The sequence below is a fragment of the Pocillopora verrucosa genome, chromosome 1, assembly GCF_036669915.1.
Source record: "Pocillopora verrucosa isolate sample1 chromosome 1, ASM3666991v2, whole genome shotgun sequence".
Taxonomy (NCBI): domain Eukaryota; kingdom Metazoa; phylum Cnidaria; class Anthozoa; order Scleractinia; family Pocilloporidae; genus Pocillopora; species Pocillopora verrucosa.
In genome coordinates this window covers 17018317-17034269 of record NC_089312.1, presented here as the reverse complement: position 1 = coordinate 17034269, position 15953 = coordinate 17018317, and the positions used below count along the sequence as shown (strand labels likewise).

At 36.2% G+C, this 15953-nt stretch overlaps 5 protein-coding genes across 6 annotated transcripts in view; 2 read left to right on the top strand and 3 right to left on the bottom strand.

Annotated features, from left to right (window-relative positions):
- The first annotated feature begins 1179 nt into the window (after nucleotides 1-1179).
- Nucleotides 1180-2994, top strand: LOC131784062 (probable alpha-ketoglutarate-dependent hypophosphite dioxygenase). Its single transcript, XM_066173926.1, has 5 exons — nucleotides 1180-1206; nucleotides 1301-1314; nucleotides 1412-1571; nucleotides 2146-2311; nucleotides 2543-2994. The coding sequence occupies exons 1-5, from the start codon at nucleotides 1180-1182 to the stop codon at nucleotides 2992-2994; spliced, it is 819 nt and encodes a 272-aa protein (XP_066030023.1).
- Nucleotides 2858-8099, bottom strand: LOC131784114 (protein FRA10AC1 homolog). Its single transcript, XM_059100904.2, has 15 exons — nucleotides 8068-8099; nucleotides 7921-7976; nucleotides 7724-7825; nucleotides 7573-7618; nucleotides 7203-7279; nucleotides 6691-6735; nucleotides 6367-6405; nucleotides 6181-6265; nucleotides 6021-6066; nucleotides 5350-5408; nucleotides 5128-5182; nucleotides 4961-5003; nucleotides 4300-4445; nucleotides 3876-3981; nucleotides 2858-3284 (listed from the first exon to the last, which is right to left on the bottom strand). Exons 1-15 carry the CDS (start codon nucleotides 8089-8091, stop codon nucleotides 3242-3244), a joined length of 972 nt encoding a protein of 323 aa, XP_058956887.2. The 5' UTR covers nucleotides 8092-8099; the 3' UTR covers nucleotides 2858-3241.
- A 96-nt stretch (nucleotides 8100-8195) lies between these two features.
- On the top strand, nucleotides 8196-10295 carry LOC131784115 (uncharacterized). The gene is made up of 2 exons (XM_059100905.2): nucleotides 8196-8652; nucleotides 9815-10295. Exons 1-2 carry the CDS (start codon nucleotides 8304-8306, stop codon nucleotides 10156-10158), a joined length of 693 nt encoding a protein of 230 aa, XP_058956888.2. The 5' UTR covers nucleotides 8196-8303; the 3' UTR covers nucleotides 10159-10295.
- A 1143-nt stretch (nucleotides 10296-11438) lies between these two features.
- The window catches only part of LOC131784049 (cytosolic purine 5'-nucleotidase), a 24723-nt gene continuing 20208 nt past the window's right edge, over nucleotides 11439-15953 (bottom strand). For both annotated transcript variants that reach the window (XM_059100829.2, XM_059100828.2), the window contains exons 25-26: nucleotides 14271-14389; nucleotides 11439-13818 (exon numbers count right to left, since the gene is read on the bottom strand). In XM_059100829.2, the coding sequence (XP_058956812.1) occupies nucleotides 13540-13818; nucleotides 14271-14389 (398 nt within the window). In that variant the 3' untranslated portion in view covers nucleotides 11439-13539. The remainder of the gene's footprint in view (nucleotides 13819-14270; nucleotides 14390-15953) is intronic.
- Nucleotides 15077-15953, bottom strand: part of LOC131784050 (uncharacterized) — a 3191-nt gene continuing 2314 nt past the window's right edge. The window contains exon 1 of the mRNA XM_059100830.2: nucleotides 15077-15953. This exon is cut by the window's right edge and continues 2314 nt beyond it. Coding sequence (XP_058956813.2) covers nucleotides 15492-15953 — 462 coding nt within the window. The 3' untranslated portion in view covers nucleotides 15077-15491.

Below are 15953 nucleotides of genomic sequence, written 5' to 3'. Positions count from 1 at the left end.
GTTTATCACGTCCCCAAGTCCCACGACCCCGAGTCCCACGACCCCGAGTCCCACGACCCCGAGTCCCACGACCCCGAGTCCCACGACCCCGAGTCCCACGACCCCGAGTCCCACGACCCCGAGTCCCACGACCCCGAGTCCCACGACCCCGAGTCCCACGACCCCGAGTCCCACGACCCCGAGTCCCACGACCCCGAGTCCCACGACCCCGAGTCCCACGACCCCGAGTCCCGCGTCCCCGTCCCACTTTTAGTCACAGTCCTTTTCCTGCCCGTCACACAACGCTTTTCCTTAAATGTTGTTCATCATAAAACCCTAAGTACCCTTATCTACTCTACAGGGATAAAGTTGATGAATAGTCTTCTCTAGTATTTCTGCAATTAAAGCGTGAAGAACTATCTGCACAAAGGTAACAATGTTTCGCGTTGTGTGTCGCCGCCTCTGGGTGAACAGGCGCTGTCAAGCGGGTATCAATTGCCGTTTTGAAGTCACTCAAAGGTTCTTCACCAGTGAAGACAGCCCCATTGAAGCTGAGGGTTACAGGGACTTGCAAGTTCTTACGAAACATCAAAAACAGCAAGTGAGTGCATCCATTCGACTTATTTGTATATGCGAAACGGGTGTTGGGAAACCTGGATATTACCAATTGGAAGACTAGTGTTACTTTGAGCGAGTTGGGTACATTGGTCAAAATTGGCGTGGTTTTAATATTTACAACTTCATAAATGCAACCAATGTCGCACCTTGCGTTTATTCCAGGAACCATGCACGTTGTATCTGAAGGACATTCACCTGCGTTTGTGACCTTTAAGAGCCGGACGTTTTTTTCTAAAATCCTATCTCGAATGTTAACTTAAGCAATGTCTTGGTTTATTCAGTGATATCCAAACAAAGTCCCTTGGGCATAAAGGCCACTTTTAAGTGTGTTTTAAAATTTGTCTAAATAAATGGATCAATGATCTGAAAGTTTGTTGATTAAGTTTAATTATCAATTACTAATATTGGTAGTATGAAAGACTTGGGTATCTAGTGGTTCCAGATGTCTTCAGCAAGGACCATATTGAACAAATGAGGAAAGAGTTGGATGGATATATTGAACGGCAAGTAATAAAATTTGTTTCTTTATTCCAAGGAAGTGCATGTTCTGTAAAAGACCAGAGGCATTAATGTACCTGACACATGAATGTTTCCTGGGCAACCATTGTTGTAATGATTTAAATTTAGAGTGACAAACTACCCAAAAGACCACTATCATAAATAGTGGGTCCAATTATTAATTTTCTGTATGCATATAATGTAGACTTTTGCTAAAGGGTAAGACTAAAAAGGCTAAAAAGGCCAACATCAACAAGGTATATTATTTGTTTAGAGGAAAACATGTTCTGACTTCCTCTTTTTATATCTTCTCCAGTTCTTGCAAACTCAAACAAACAAATCATTTGTTTGTTCTGGACCCACAGCATACTGAAAATAAGCCTATCCTACTAAGGCTTCGTTGTATTTCAAATCACAGCAAAATTTTCCTGGATGCAATTTGCGATGCTAAGTTGGTGGAAATTACATCTGATCTGGTAAGGCAGAGTCAACCTCATGAAAATTTACACAAATTATTTTCATAATATTTGATCACTTATTACAATTGCTCAAGCTGTAGTAATGTGGAAACTGTTCTCCACTGAACAGTGAAACATTAAACCAACTGGTCAAAGAGTTGTCAGAAAAGTTGCACATTAATCTGACATAAATTTGTGAACTTTAAGAGCATAATATGTCAATAATGTTAATGGTCAACCAAACATTATGTTTGTGTGTAGTCGGACCTTAAAATTTTAATCTACCTGTTTGTGAATGATCAACTGACTCAAACTCCAAAAGGAAACACTCTGAGATAGTTAAAAGGAGCAGGCATTTGAGCTGGAGTCAAAATAAACTATGAAAAATATGACGTTTAAGAAAGATATCAATTTGAGTTCTAGTGAGCAAGAGGGTTTCAAATAACAAAGTTTGAAATAGCAAGGTTAACCAATTTAACTATAAAAATCATAATTGTTTTTTTTGTGTGTGAAATCACTTCTGTTTCAATTTATGTTTAGTATATGCCAGTTATGTGATTTCTAAGAAAGTTGTTGTTTTCCCCTGTTTAAGATTGGTCCATCAGTGCGTTACATAAATCAAGAGAAAGTCAACTTGAAACCACCAGAAAGTAGTACCTCAGTTATCAGATGGCATCAGGATTGGGCATTTTTCCCCTATACAAATGATAGTCTGGTCACTGTTTGCATAGCCATTGATGACTCTACCAAGGAGAATGGTAAGCTCTCTGATGAGCCATTCTTTCTCAATAGGGCAGAGGTATATACTGCCTTAAAAATAAGTTGAAAATGTGGTTATTCCAAAACAGAGCTACCTATTAAACTTAAGTATTGTGATCAACAGATTCTATTCATGGAAGAAAATAATAAGAAACTATGTGTGGAATGATTCTGATCAATGCATGTTTCTGATAAAAATTTAATTGTACCACTGATTTTAATTTAAACAGGATGCCTTCAAGTTATCCCGGGTTCACATAAAGGTCCCCTATACTCACACTTCCAAGACAATGCATTTATATCTGCTATAACAGACCCTGCCTTAGACTCTAACTCTGCAGTCCATGTTGAAGTTCCTGCAGGTGGGGTGTCCTTTCATCATGGCTTCACAGTCCATGGTTCTTCTGCCAACATGTCTAGACATTATCGCCGTATGCTTTGTTTTAACTACAGCTCAGCAGACAATTGGCCTCTTATTGGTGTTGGAGGGCATGAGTTTACTAACCATGGTCCAGTAGACTGGGAAAGATACTGTTCCACTGTGGTTAAAGGCAAACCCAGTTTATTTCCTCGCATGCAAGCACTGCCTGTCTCTATTCCCATTCCTTTTGATTCTGGTTATGACATTTATGAACACAGTAAATCTAGTGATGTAAGTGATCCTGAAAAGTGGGAAGCATGAATTTCAAGTGCAGGGGTTTCCCAAAAGAAAAAGAGTGAAATTTAATGGAGTAATAATAGGCCTTTGATTATCATTGAGTCTCTCAATGACAATAACAGTAAAATTCCTGAACAACTTTTACTTGATTAAAATTAATCATCACTGCGTCTCTCTATCACACTGAGGCAAATGTCATTGTAACACTGGGGCAAATGTCATCGTGAGCAGGCTCACATGAGTGTTTTTGAGGTCAAAACAGTAACTTGTGTCACAGAAACATATCTTGGAAGTACTCTTCAAATTCTTCCTCCCTGTATGGAAAACAATAGTAATTCAAAGCAAATGATCACTTCTGAGTCTCTGTGAGGAATCAAACTTCAGATCTTTAGATTCTGCACTACTTTGCTCTAACACAGAGCCACAGAGACTCTATGGTGAGCAAAGCCCACTATGAAGTTAATACATGACACACGTCCTGAATACTGCTAGGATCAGCAATGTCGTTAGCATCATGTTTTGTAAAGACGTTTGATTCCTCATGGGAACTCAGAAACTTACCATCTTTCTTATTCTGTTTACAAAATATGATGTAGAATCTGAAGGTCTGAGGATTGATTCCTCATGAGAACTTGGAATTTTTTCTTTGTCCCACGCATGTGACAAGATGGAAAAACATCTTTTCCCATTAGCTACATGTTCAAATAACCTCACAATTTATCTTTCCTCACAAAAGTAAGGAATGTCATATATCCTGGTGGGAAGATAGATAATATTTAGTTGATTTATCCTCTACACTCTCTCAATAGGCACATGACTTGTATACCTGTCCATTAAGTAGTCAATAAACCCTTTAATTACTCTGAAAAATGTTAAGAATAAAGTCAACTCTCAAGAGTGCATACCTTGTTTTATCAACAGTAATCTTTGCTGGGCCTTTCCAGATATCTTCACCAGTACTTGTAGAGTTGGTGTTTTCAACATCTTTTGATGATCCACCATCTGTAGTACCTAGTGCAGTAAGATTCTTACTTCAGCAATGATACTAATATTTTTACTTATGAAAGAGAGATCTTGGGTGTTTTGTTGACTCATGCCAATAAATTATCTCAGAATCTGTAATTCTCTCTACAACCTGCTATGAATTTTTGGACAATTTTGTGTTTTATCAGGATGACATGATGTATGTCTATGATGTATGTCTATTCTCATTGCCTGTTGGCCGGATGATGTGTCGATTTTTTTAGGAGAAATTTGATTGATTTACAATTACTGCAAGCCAATTTCTAATACCTCAAGTATTTACATTCGGTATAATACTAAACTTACTGCAGTTATCTTCAGAGTCTTCAGATGAACCAGACAAGTCTAACTCTTTGTGTCTGTGATGTCTATTCCTCTTCTTTTTCTTGCCTGAATGTGATTTCTGTGACTCTCTATCCCCTTCTTTTTTCTTTTTCTTAGCAAGTTTCTTCCTTTGCAAAACACAGTTACAATTTGAATTTTTTTAAATTCTATATCACTCTAGTAAGCAGCTTTAATTACTAATTGTGACAGAAAGCAAAAAGATCAAGAGTAGCTAAAGAATGGATAGCCACCAAAAGATTACTTTTCCTTTCTTTGCTTGTCTCTCTGACCATCATTTAATGTATCTATTTAAAATTTGCAAGATAATATTTATTGGTAAACTAAGGGGAATTGGAAATTGGAATTCTGTTTCTTTACCAGTGGAATACCTTGCCTCTTTTCCTTATGAAAGTAACTATAAAGTCTTTTTTGATTCTGTCCTTGGAAGGGTTTGAACTACTAAGCCAAGTTCCGTTTAACATTCTAAAATTTGAGCATACAGCAGAGCCTCAATTTGGGGGAAATTCTACCTGAGTGAGGGTGTGTCCTTTAAGTACCTTAGTGCCTCATGAATTGAAGTGTCTCTGGGAAAAGTTTTTATTTTATAGTTAGTAGCTCCAGTGTATCAGATTAATTGACTTACTTGCGATGGTAGTTGAGTTTATAGGAACAATCTGGACAGAGTCCTGAGTGAAGTAAAAGTTAGTAAATTAATGTTGGAACTTCAGAATAATTGACCTCAGCAGTCAATAAGAATTGGTAATTAAAAAAGGTTAGACTCAGAAATCTAAGTATAAGGTGTATACATACTGAGTTTAATGAGAGTATTTTTCTTTTCTCCATGTTCCATATAAGCAAAATTAACCTTGGTACAAAATAGAAAACAGACATCAGCCATACAGCACATGCACTCGCAAACCAATTATTGTATACTTAGATGCTGTTCAGTAAAGTAGATATCTGGAGATCTAAAAGAGCTTTAAAAGTAAGATATACCATCCAATAATCAGGCATTTTGCACGTACTACTTGCCTCCCAGCTGCGAAGTCCTTCAGATTCTGAACATCTCTTGTCTCCACAGGTGAACTGCCCTAAAAATGAATTTGAAGAAAATACCAAGCAATAAATTTTTCATATTACCTTCACAGCATTTAAAATAAAAAAAAGACTGTTACAATTCAGCTTTGATGCCAATAATTTACATGATTTTGTTGGGCTGGATAGTCTTGATCATCATACATTTTAGATGCCCATGACCAGACTCCCAAACTGGTGGAATTAATGCCCAGGGATACTGGTAGGTCTGTTTACCGTAAATGTTTGACAACATGGCCTATTTGACAAAGATGCACATCATCACTATCCTCTTAATAGGTACAAACATTCAGCTGGTTTTAATCTGTTGACATTACTATCCTTTAAACTGAGTTACCTACCAATCAAATGATGGTTAGGACTTGACATAATTTCCTACCCAGACCAAATTTTGTTTTGACAAACAGACTCTAAGAGCAACTTTTCATTAAGTGCCCAAAGTCATCTGGGACTGTAATGGTTTTGCTTCACTTTGCTCTGTGATTCGTTTAGAAAATCATTCTACTCTTTCACTCAGTCAAATAAAGTACCTTATTGTGTGGCATGTTCACTATACTTGTGTAAGAAATTTAGCTGATGACTGTTAATAAAAAGTGATCTTTTCACACCTTTTCCTTCAATGACTTCTTTTTCAATTCTCCACCTTAATGCCACCTGCAATTTAGGATAGTAACATTGTCAAAAACTCTTGCCTAATGATAATCATATCAAACAACTTGATGTGATCCTCATTGGTTTTGCAGTAAATAACACTTTTTTATCAGTCACCTTGTTTTCTTTGTATCTGCTAAGATCAGAAATACAGTACTCTTTAAAAAGCTTGTCATAATACTTCTTAGCCAAACGTTTTTCCCTAAAAGAAGATTGAAGTCAAGATCATTACTTGAAAATCAAAGAAATGACAATCAAGTGTCACACCACTCAATGGACAGATTGCATCAATATAACACATACCAGGAACCTTCTGGGTCATCCTCTTCATTCCAAATAAACCTACAAATATGACAATTGATTAACTTCTAATGAGTTCTAATTATCTGGGAAGACCTCAGAAACTTCTTTCAAATGAAATGATATAGAAAAAGTTAATTAAAGCAGGAACACTCAACTCTGACTAGTAATAATGCAGATGTCAATTGGGTTTTAAAACTGACTGATTATTCTCTTATTTGCCAACTCCTTCTTTGTTTGAACAGATATTAATCAAAAACCATGCAACCTAGCCCAATCAAACTATGCACTTCATAACAATATTTTTCAGTAGTAAAGTATACACACCTATGCTCCTCCCTGATAACATCCATGTCTGTTTTATCCCTGGAGCTATTTTAGCAGATAATAAATGACAACAGATAAGTAAATATGAGATTAAGAAGATTATAGATGGTCAGAAAATAATGTATTCATTACTTTTCTTACCGTAACAGAAAATTGTTTCAATAATATCTTTCAATTAAAACATAATATAATAAACTCCTAGTTGAAAGTATTTGGCCATATTCTATCACCATAGATGCAGATATTTCCAAAGTTCCATACAATACAACTCTTACTCTTGGTTTGTAAACCCTCAACATCAGGCATCAGTCTGCACTTTCTTAATACCCTTCTCTAGACATTTACTTTAGAATTGGCAAGGAGAATTTGTTTAACAATCAAGTTAGAGCTTCATTAGTGGTGATCACAGTAATAATGTAAGGAGTAATTAGATGCCAGTCACCTGTAAGAGTTAAAGGGTTAAACAACAATCCCAAAGCACAACTCAATGGTAGAGAAAATCAGTAACAAACCTGTCCCTTTTGAAATGTTCTATTCCTCTTCCATAGTATAAGATGTAATCATTGATCATTTTCTTGTGCTTTGAGTACTACATATTTTTAAAGTTACACGTTAAGGAATTGTTGACATAAAATGTAGGAAATTCTTCATGTATAGTGACCGTGCTGATAGGTTAATTTATACGGTACCAGTAAAGAAAGAAATTGAACTTGATTTAATTTTATACGATCCCAACCACACGGAAGGATTTCTAGTCAACATTATAAATGATTCGAACTTAAGTCTTCCGTCTGCCTTTAATTTTCTGTAAATAACCTTGTGGACAATCTTGAACATTTAGCGTACACTGAAGCAGCATAATAATCATAACGTGAAAGATACAGCATCCAAGGCAATGAAATCATATTTTTGGCCTTTAGCTTCTTGCCTGAAATTTAAATGTTTAAATTCTGAATTAGCAATTTAATTTCATCAAATTACAAAGTCGATATGTATAAGACACTTTCTTTTAAATATTTCTAATGAGACATGCCTGCTATATTCACTGGAAACTACACGTTTAGATGGTAAACCGCCAGTTGTATTGGCCTTCCGTTTGATCCCTGATAGTTCATCGTCTCTCCAGGTCTTGCTCCTGTTTCAGAGAAAAGTTTCGATTACAAGGATATTTTAACAAAAAGAGTGGTTGAAGATACACAAGCAAGCTCAGCGAGTCGTACAACTTTTTACCTCTCCGCTGCTTCCTGTTCATCAAACTCAGAACCATATCCCACGCCGTAATCAATCTGTAAGCGAAAAATGTATAGGTTTTACATGTTGAGGGACGAGATCCAAAGATCGTTCCCATGTTTTTTAAGATATAAGATGTATTCTTGCCTCTTGCTGCCTTCCTTCCGCCATGTTTTCTTTTTAGCTACGAAACGCTGAAAAGTATGGAGGGCTCATAATTTCTTTTCTGGTTACCAGGTTCTTCTACTATGTAAAGAGGAATGATCTGGGGAAAGTGTACATAGATTATAGATAAATTTTAATAGCTGATGCAAACAACCTGTAGAGAAAGTGGATTCATTGGGATTTGAGAGATCCAGCAAGCGCGAGTACGAGAGTACAAAATGGGTCTTTCAAGTTGGTTTCAGGATCTTGGTGTTCCGTGGAAAATATCCATTGGAATTCTTAGTGGCGTTGCAGTGGTGACAAGCGCTTACGGAGTGTACACACTGTACAACAATCATAAGTCAATAGATGAAAAGAAGAAATCTGACGATAGTGAGACAGCTGGGGAAGCAGCAGAGAAAAAGGTTCTAGTACTGGGACTGCAAAACTCTGGAAAGAGCACATTTCTGGCCGCTTTGGCTCAGCACGACAGCCCCGTAACATCTGAGCGCGAAGATAGCCAGCCAACCCAAGGTTTTCATGTTGTTTGTGTATCAACCAGAGGCGTTAGCCTAAATGTTTGGGAAAGTAAGTAGGCTTTTTCATCGCAGGTAACGAGAGAAACACAATGCAAACATGGGTTAATTACGTACTTCGCGCCATATTAGTATTGTATTGTCAGTTGTAATGGAGAGCTTTGAAGATTGGTGATTTACACAAGCCTCTGAGCACTGTGTTTATACCTTTGTAAACTCGATCTAGGTGCACTTTTTCTCACACATTAGTTGGTTTTCCAAGACGAAGTAACATCTTCCATTTAATACAGTAGCAGTAACTAGTAAATGGCTCTTTTTAAGAGATTTTCCCTCTAGTTTCATCTTTACTAATTCCTTGTCGAGTTTACTAGTAAACTCGTCTATATCTATCTCTGTCCTTGACAACTAAAAACTGCCAAGTCACCTTTTGGAAAAAGGCGAGAGAAAATGGCCATGTTTCTGTGACTGCATGACCAAGACTGATGATCAAGGAAAACTTGTGGAGAAGAGAGGGATAAGTGAGACAGTGGTTAATCACCTTATTTATGAGGCTTATTTTATTTCAAAACATTTGATGGAATGTGCCTCACCCATAGGTCACACAATCCTCCCTCCTCCTACCCCAAGCTCTGTCTCTTTTTCCAACACTGAGCTATAGAGAATTTATGGATAAGCAAGACTGTGTCTCAGGTTCAATTGTGACAAGTGTCCTACTTAATGCTGAGACCGTAATGTAGAAATCATCATGTATGTGACCAGAAAAAGAAATATGGTAAGATTTAATGAATAAAGGGGGTAAGTTTCTAAAGAAACTGTAGTGCTTCATGGGTGGGAGAGTATAACAGGGTAATTTAGTATTAACAACTGGGTTGAAAACATAAATTGGCCTCCGTAAAGAGTTTAAAGGCTGACGTTTCGAATGTTAGCCCTTCATTATTCATCACTCTGAGGAAGGGCTTATGCTCAAAATGTTGGCCTTGAAACTCTTTATGTTGGCCAATTTACGTTTTCAACTCAGTTGATAACACTTAATTACCGTGGTAAGATTTAAGCTTGGTCATCAAATTTAAGTAAGATGTCATGAACATGGAATTAATTCATAAATTCCTCTATTAGATGACCCAGCCTAAAGTTCTACACCATTCTTTAGATAGTACAAGCCCAATATTAGAAAAGTATAATGAACAAATGTTTGCATTTTTCTTGTTTACCAGTTGGTGGAACGTTTCAATCCTACTGGCCAAACTTCCTCTCTGATGTCAGTGTCCTTGTGTATGTCATTGACAGTAGTGCTCCTGAAAAGTTTGCAGAGTCTAAAGATGCCTTGTTGGCAGTTCTTTCAAGGGAGAGTATTAAGGGAGTCCCCTTGATAATACTTGCCTGTAAACAAGATGCCAAAGGGGCAAAGCCAACACAGGAAGTAGAATCATTCTTTGGGCTTCAGGAACTATCTGCCAGTCGTGAAACTGGAATTGTTGGTGTTGAGGTCTTGGCCAGTGGAGAAGTCCATGGATTGGAAGAGGCCAAAGAACTCATTTTAAAGTTTTGTGCAGAATAGCTGGTTTTCCTCCTTGAGGTCCTTTGCTGCAAAGGCCTTCATGAAGAATACGGTTTAGTCATTTTCTATTTATGTCAACATAGGTAGCTATGTCCAACCACATGTTGTGTAAATAAACTATACCTGTGAAATATTTACTTACTGCAACAGAGTCTTGGTAAGAGAAACTTAGAAATACTGGCTCCTCTCTCGAGTATGACAACATTCAGGGAACTGTGACATTTCTCATTTCTACCTCAGCTAACAATGCAGTAGAACAAACTTGAGTGATGCATTGCATAACACATACCCAACTTGTCTTCCTCGATTTTCTTTGAATTGTCAGAGGTTTATCGTCCTAATGGTCTGTGAGGGCTCAGGTTGAATCCAATTTAAGAACTCTGAATTCTGGCTTAAGAATTAAAGATCACTGTTGTTCTTTTTCCTTATCACATACCCAGTGACATGGATAATAGTCCAATAGTTAGACATTTGAGATTACCTGTTGTGAGCCTTCAATTTATCTTTTTCTGTTTTCCCCAACATAGTCTCAACTCAGGAGTAGTAGTTGGTAGTGGAGTCTATTTGTCCAGGTGAACGTAGTCTCAAGAAGCACTGTTGTCCATGGCGATGGTGAATATTTTGACAACCTTAGTGGAAGTCTCTATTAAAGTTGTAATTTATGGTTTTTAAAATTTTGCTGTCACTGTCGGCAGTCCTTTTCATTACTACTTTCACCTGGACAATCAGATCTCATGTTTAATTTTTGGTATTCATTTAAAAGACAGCTTTCCAGTATAAACTGTAAACCAATTGTAAGTAAAATGACAGCAAATATGTCTGCTATGAGATGAATTGCCTTTTCAACTATCTAAAGATACCCTCAACAAACTTCATAACTTTAATAGGGAAGAAAGTAATCATTAAAACACATGATAATACTCAATGGAAAATTCATGAGGTATGGGTATCTTAAAATCAATTTTTTTAAAGGAAGGTATAGATCCAGTTGATATGTAAGTTTCATCAATGACCTTTTCAAGATTCTTTCCAAGAAAAATCATCTACTCTAAACAAAAAAAATTATAATAGTAATATCCTGGATGGCTTGACTGAGGTTCAAAGCCAATGATTTTCCAGGTTCAAAATCTAGATCTCTGATTTACAATTGACTCCGCTAAAATAATCCAGCAATGTTAAGAGGTCTAATGTACACTTTGTGTGGAAAAGTGGAAGGGTTTAACTCTTTGGGTCTTAGGTGTGGGAACTTGGAAGAGGAAGAAACAAAGGGATAACAAAGGTTGCATGTTAAACCAGTAATTTATTGTGAATAATAATTTTCAGCCTAATGTACATTGACTTAGCCAAAATGTTATCATATTTTGTATAATAAGCTCAGTTATGCACGCATTCTGATTGGTTCTCACTTATGATCTATTGGAGAACAGACGTATGGATGACATCATTAAAACTTTTTTTAATTTTTTATTATATAAAACAAATAGATTCCAAGTTGCTGTGCATCTGTTCAGCAATAGATCACAGATGACATCAAAATGTGGTAAGAACAAAAAAGTGGCACACGAGGTGCAGCCAAGTGTGTCACTGATGTTCTTACCACATTTTGGAATCTATTTGTTAAAGGGTAGCTAATTTTGATATTTCATGTTAATGAATAATTTTTGTAAGATACCAATCAACTTGGAATCTATTTGTTAAAGGGTGGCTAATTTTGATATTTCATGTTAATGAATAATTTTTGTAAGATACCAAACAAAATAGAATGATACTTCTTTGCATGATTAACCAAAATTTGTATGTGAACTAAACATGCAACTCTATTAATTACTGATCACTGTCTTTCTTTTCTACTTTTTGTTTTTTTATTTTTTATTTATTTATTTTTCAATTCAAAGAAATTTTCACAGCAGCAACATCACTTTTATACCATTGATGACCACCATCGCTCAGTAATGAAAAGGGTGCAAGGAAAAAAGACAGCACAACATGGTTTCTGAGTGGCCTATAGATTATCCTCCTAGTTACCCCAGTGTTTCCCTGAGAAACAAAAATAATTTGCTCATAGGAAAGATAGAAAAGATACTTAAGCAGTGCTTTACTAAATCTACCATAATGTTACTTAAACTAGGTTAGCACTGGCTGATTTTTTGAACTGCAATCAGGAAAAAAGTAGAAAATCTGAAGGAAGAAAAAACTAAATACAATCAAATGAAATACACATTACACAATTTTCATGGTAAATAAATCACCAGATTACTAGAATGACTAAACACCAAGTACATTTGTAACACACTTATCTGAAGCTTGGCTGATACTACAAAGATGGTAAAACCTTTAGTTTCAAGAACTTCGTTTTATTTTGATACATCTTTTAAGGAAATGTAACATGAAAAATTGTGCTATTCCATGTACAAAGCAGTTACTCCATTCAAAATTTTAAGTAGGAAATACATTATTTTCTAAATTTCTTTTTTGCCAGGCAATTATTATTGACGGAGGTTGTGGAGCTGTTGAAAAAATGTTATGCATGGAATAAAGTATATTACTAAAATTATCCCTATCACTTATATATTTTGTTTTTTTAATTTCTCTACCTTTGTGTCAACACAAAAGAGACATCCTAATGTAACAGGCAATTAACAACATGGCTGCAAAAACTAAGCTGTGTTTTTTCAAGAAAACAATTGACTAGAAGTGGAGAAATTACTCAAATGGCTGATTAAATGGTCTTATTTTAACTTTTTCCATTTCGATTGTGAATGATTGAGACTTTTCCCTGGATAATGAATTTCAGCTTTATCACTTTCAGTAAAGATATAACCTTTTGGTTTACATTTTTGCTGTTATGGCAAAAATGAAACAAGAATCACTGACAAATAAATAGAGTGATAATAAAAATATTGCAATAATTTTAAAACAATGTTTATAATCTTGATATCCAAGTAAAAACACTTGTGTGATTTAAAATAGAACAATCTCCCATCTTGCAAAGTGTAAAATATATGAAGATATATAAAACCCACCATACCCATTGGATTTATATGCATAACAGTGAAATTCACTGAATGGGTGTGGATATCTATACATAGCAGTAACTGCCATTTTTGAAATCTTAAAAGGTGTGTAAGGCCTATATCAATTTTACTTGGTTTAAAATAGAAATTGGACTTGTGCAAAATGTGGTATATAAGATGCTTTCATCAAGCTTGCTTACTTTCTCTATCTTTGCCATCAATCATGGCCTTTGCAGTGCTTTGTCAAGAGTTTTTCATCAAATTAAAACTAGAAAAGTTTACCAACAGTAATAATTTCATGATCTCCCTTCAAATTGTCAAGCAAATTCAAATTCTTGTTTAAACAACATAACGATATTATTCCTCATTACATCTTGTCCAAGGGGCTCACACCATTCTTTTCCTCATAAACAGGAGTTTTGGGCTCCTGTGTACTTTCATCACTCTCCGACTCAGTAGAGTCATCATCATCATCATCACACCTACACACACTTCCACTGGAATTCTTTGAGATTTGCCTGTGAAAGTCTAAAGCGCATGATGATGGGTGGTCCTCACTGAAGGAGAAGCCCCTTGGGGCAAAGGCGCTGCTTTCTGTAGGTTCAAACAGCTCTCCTGTATGCTCCACTGTGGATTCATGTGGCATCTGTGGTTTGAAATCATTCTCAATTGATTAGAATCTCATTGTACTTAAATGATGACATCAAAACATTTCACATATCTTTTTCAGGCAAGATTTGACTCGACTGTCATTCTCCATTGTTTTATAACAAGTAAATGTCATCAGCATTGGACTCAATTATTATTTGATTACAGGTAATTTAGTGTTGACAACTGAGTTGAAAATGTAAATTAGCCACAGTGAAGAGTTTAAAGGCTGATGGTTCAAGTGGTAGCCCTTCATCAGAGCAATTGGGAATTATTATTTGATGACTTTGGCATGAATAGCTCTAAAAATAAAGAACTAACCATAGCTAAAATTTAACCCATTGAAACATTTAATTTTGGCAGCGTAATTGCCAAGTAAAAGCTTAGTTGAATGTAATCATTAACAAAATCTTCAAAATGGATTTGGATGAGATAAAATATCTTACTAACCAGTTGTGGTGGAGCTCTAAAGAGATAACTGAAGGGATAGTGTAGCAGGTTCACACAAGAGGCTGCATATAAATCAGCATAGCGTGTAGCTTGGCTGGCAAAGAAGGTCTGTCTGTTACCTAAAAGAGAGAATGTGGTAACAGTAGTAAGTAAACATGAAAAGCTGCTTAACTGATAGAATAATAACTTGTTGGTGATAAATTAGTAACTCTTGGAAGCAGTTGCGACAAATTGTCATCATAAACTATCTCTGTTCTGTTCTTAATAGGCTGAAAGCAGGTACTGTGGCTCATTTGCTTCTTCACTAGCAAGTTAGTTAAATGCCCTTGGCAAAGTGAGCTGGCAAGGTCTCAAGAGATCTAGCAACTCATTATCAGTGCCACACCAGGTGCAGACCTCTTGCTAACTGGTTTTGCTCAAGGGCTCACACTTAATTGGGGGCGAAGAATTTTTTGCACTTAAGTGCTTATAATAAGTGCTATGTTGTTGGTGGTTGGTACAGCTGTTGACTGATTTAGTTGATTCACAGAGACACAAGAAAACATGACCTGTGACTACTACTAAACTCTAGTTTTGACTCCCATCTGTGACCTGGGAAGGGGGCATCCCATTCAAATGTAACTAGGCTTTATCCCATTGACAAGGGTGATTCTTTACAAATTTTGACTGTGATAGGGTCTGGAGGGCACAGAGATCTGACACTAGTATAGCTCAGTATGTGCAATGGTCATTTACCAACTAACTGGTGTAACAGTGGCCCTGCACAAAAATTTCCACTGTTGGAAAGAGTTCAAAGGCAGTTCAAATGGAACAAGTGGTTAATTTTATTAAGAAAGATAACTAAAGGTGCATGAATGGGTCAGAAATACTTTCTTTCAAACTTGCACAATTGTTTATCATAATTTTGTGTCATGATTTGATGCTACACAAGCCATTACACTACAGATTGAGTGAGACATTAACAGTGGTGGGCAACAGTGTTTCCTCTTTACTACTGTGGATTTGACAATCCACTGAAATACCTCTACTGAATATCACTATCATTAATTTAAAGAGTGTTTCCAAATCTTTGTTACTAATTATCCAAAATACAACTCATCTGAAAGCTGGAGTTTGATGCCATTGTAAATAGATAAGTGTTCATAACTTTAAATCAACAAAGTGTACAGCTGATAAGGAGTTAACAGACTTAAATGAACATTACAAGTTACAATCAGTTATTTAAATAATCCTGTTGTATTTTGGTCTTTGTTCTCTGTATTCAGCTTCAGTAAGAAACTTAGTCAGATCCTCTGTTTTTCCTTTTCCATGATGAGTTGGATAGGAATAATCCAGCAATTCTCCAAGAGACAATTTTGGAAACTTTTTGGCTAGTTCTTCATCAGATTGTCTGGTGAATAGCCTTGGATTGATATCAAGGCCGGTAGAACAAATGGGAGGGTAGATATTAGCAGTGTGATGATCCAAGCTGTAACCCTTTGGAAGATTATACTTATGCATGACAACAAACGCCTCTGAAGAGGATTTAGTGTCATGAAGCAAAAAACAAGGTAAATGCAAAAGCATTTTCAACGCCGATTCTTTAGCCATTCGAAGCTCTTCTGTAATAAATTTCAAGCGATTATCGAGTTCTCGTTTTGGCATTAAAATCATCCTCCAACAAGGATGCAACAAGTGGACATT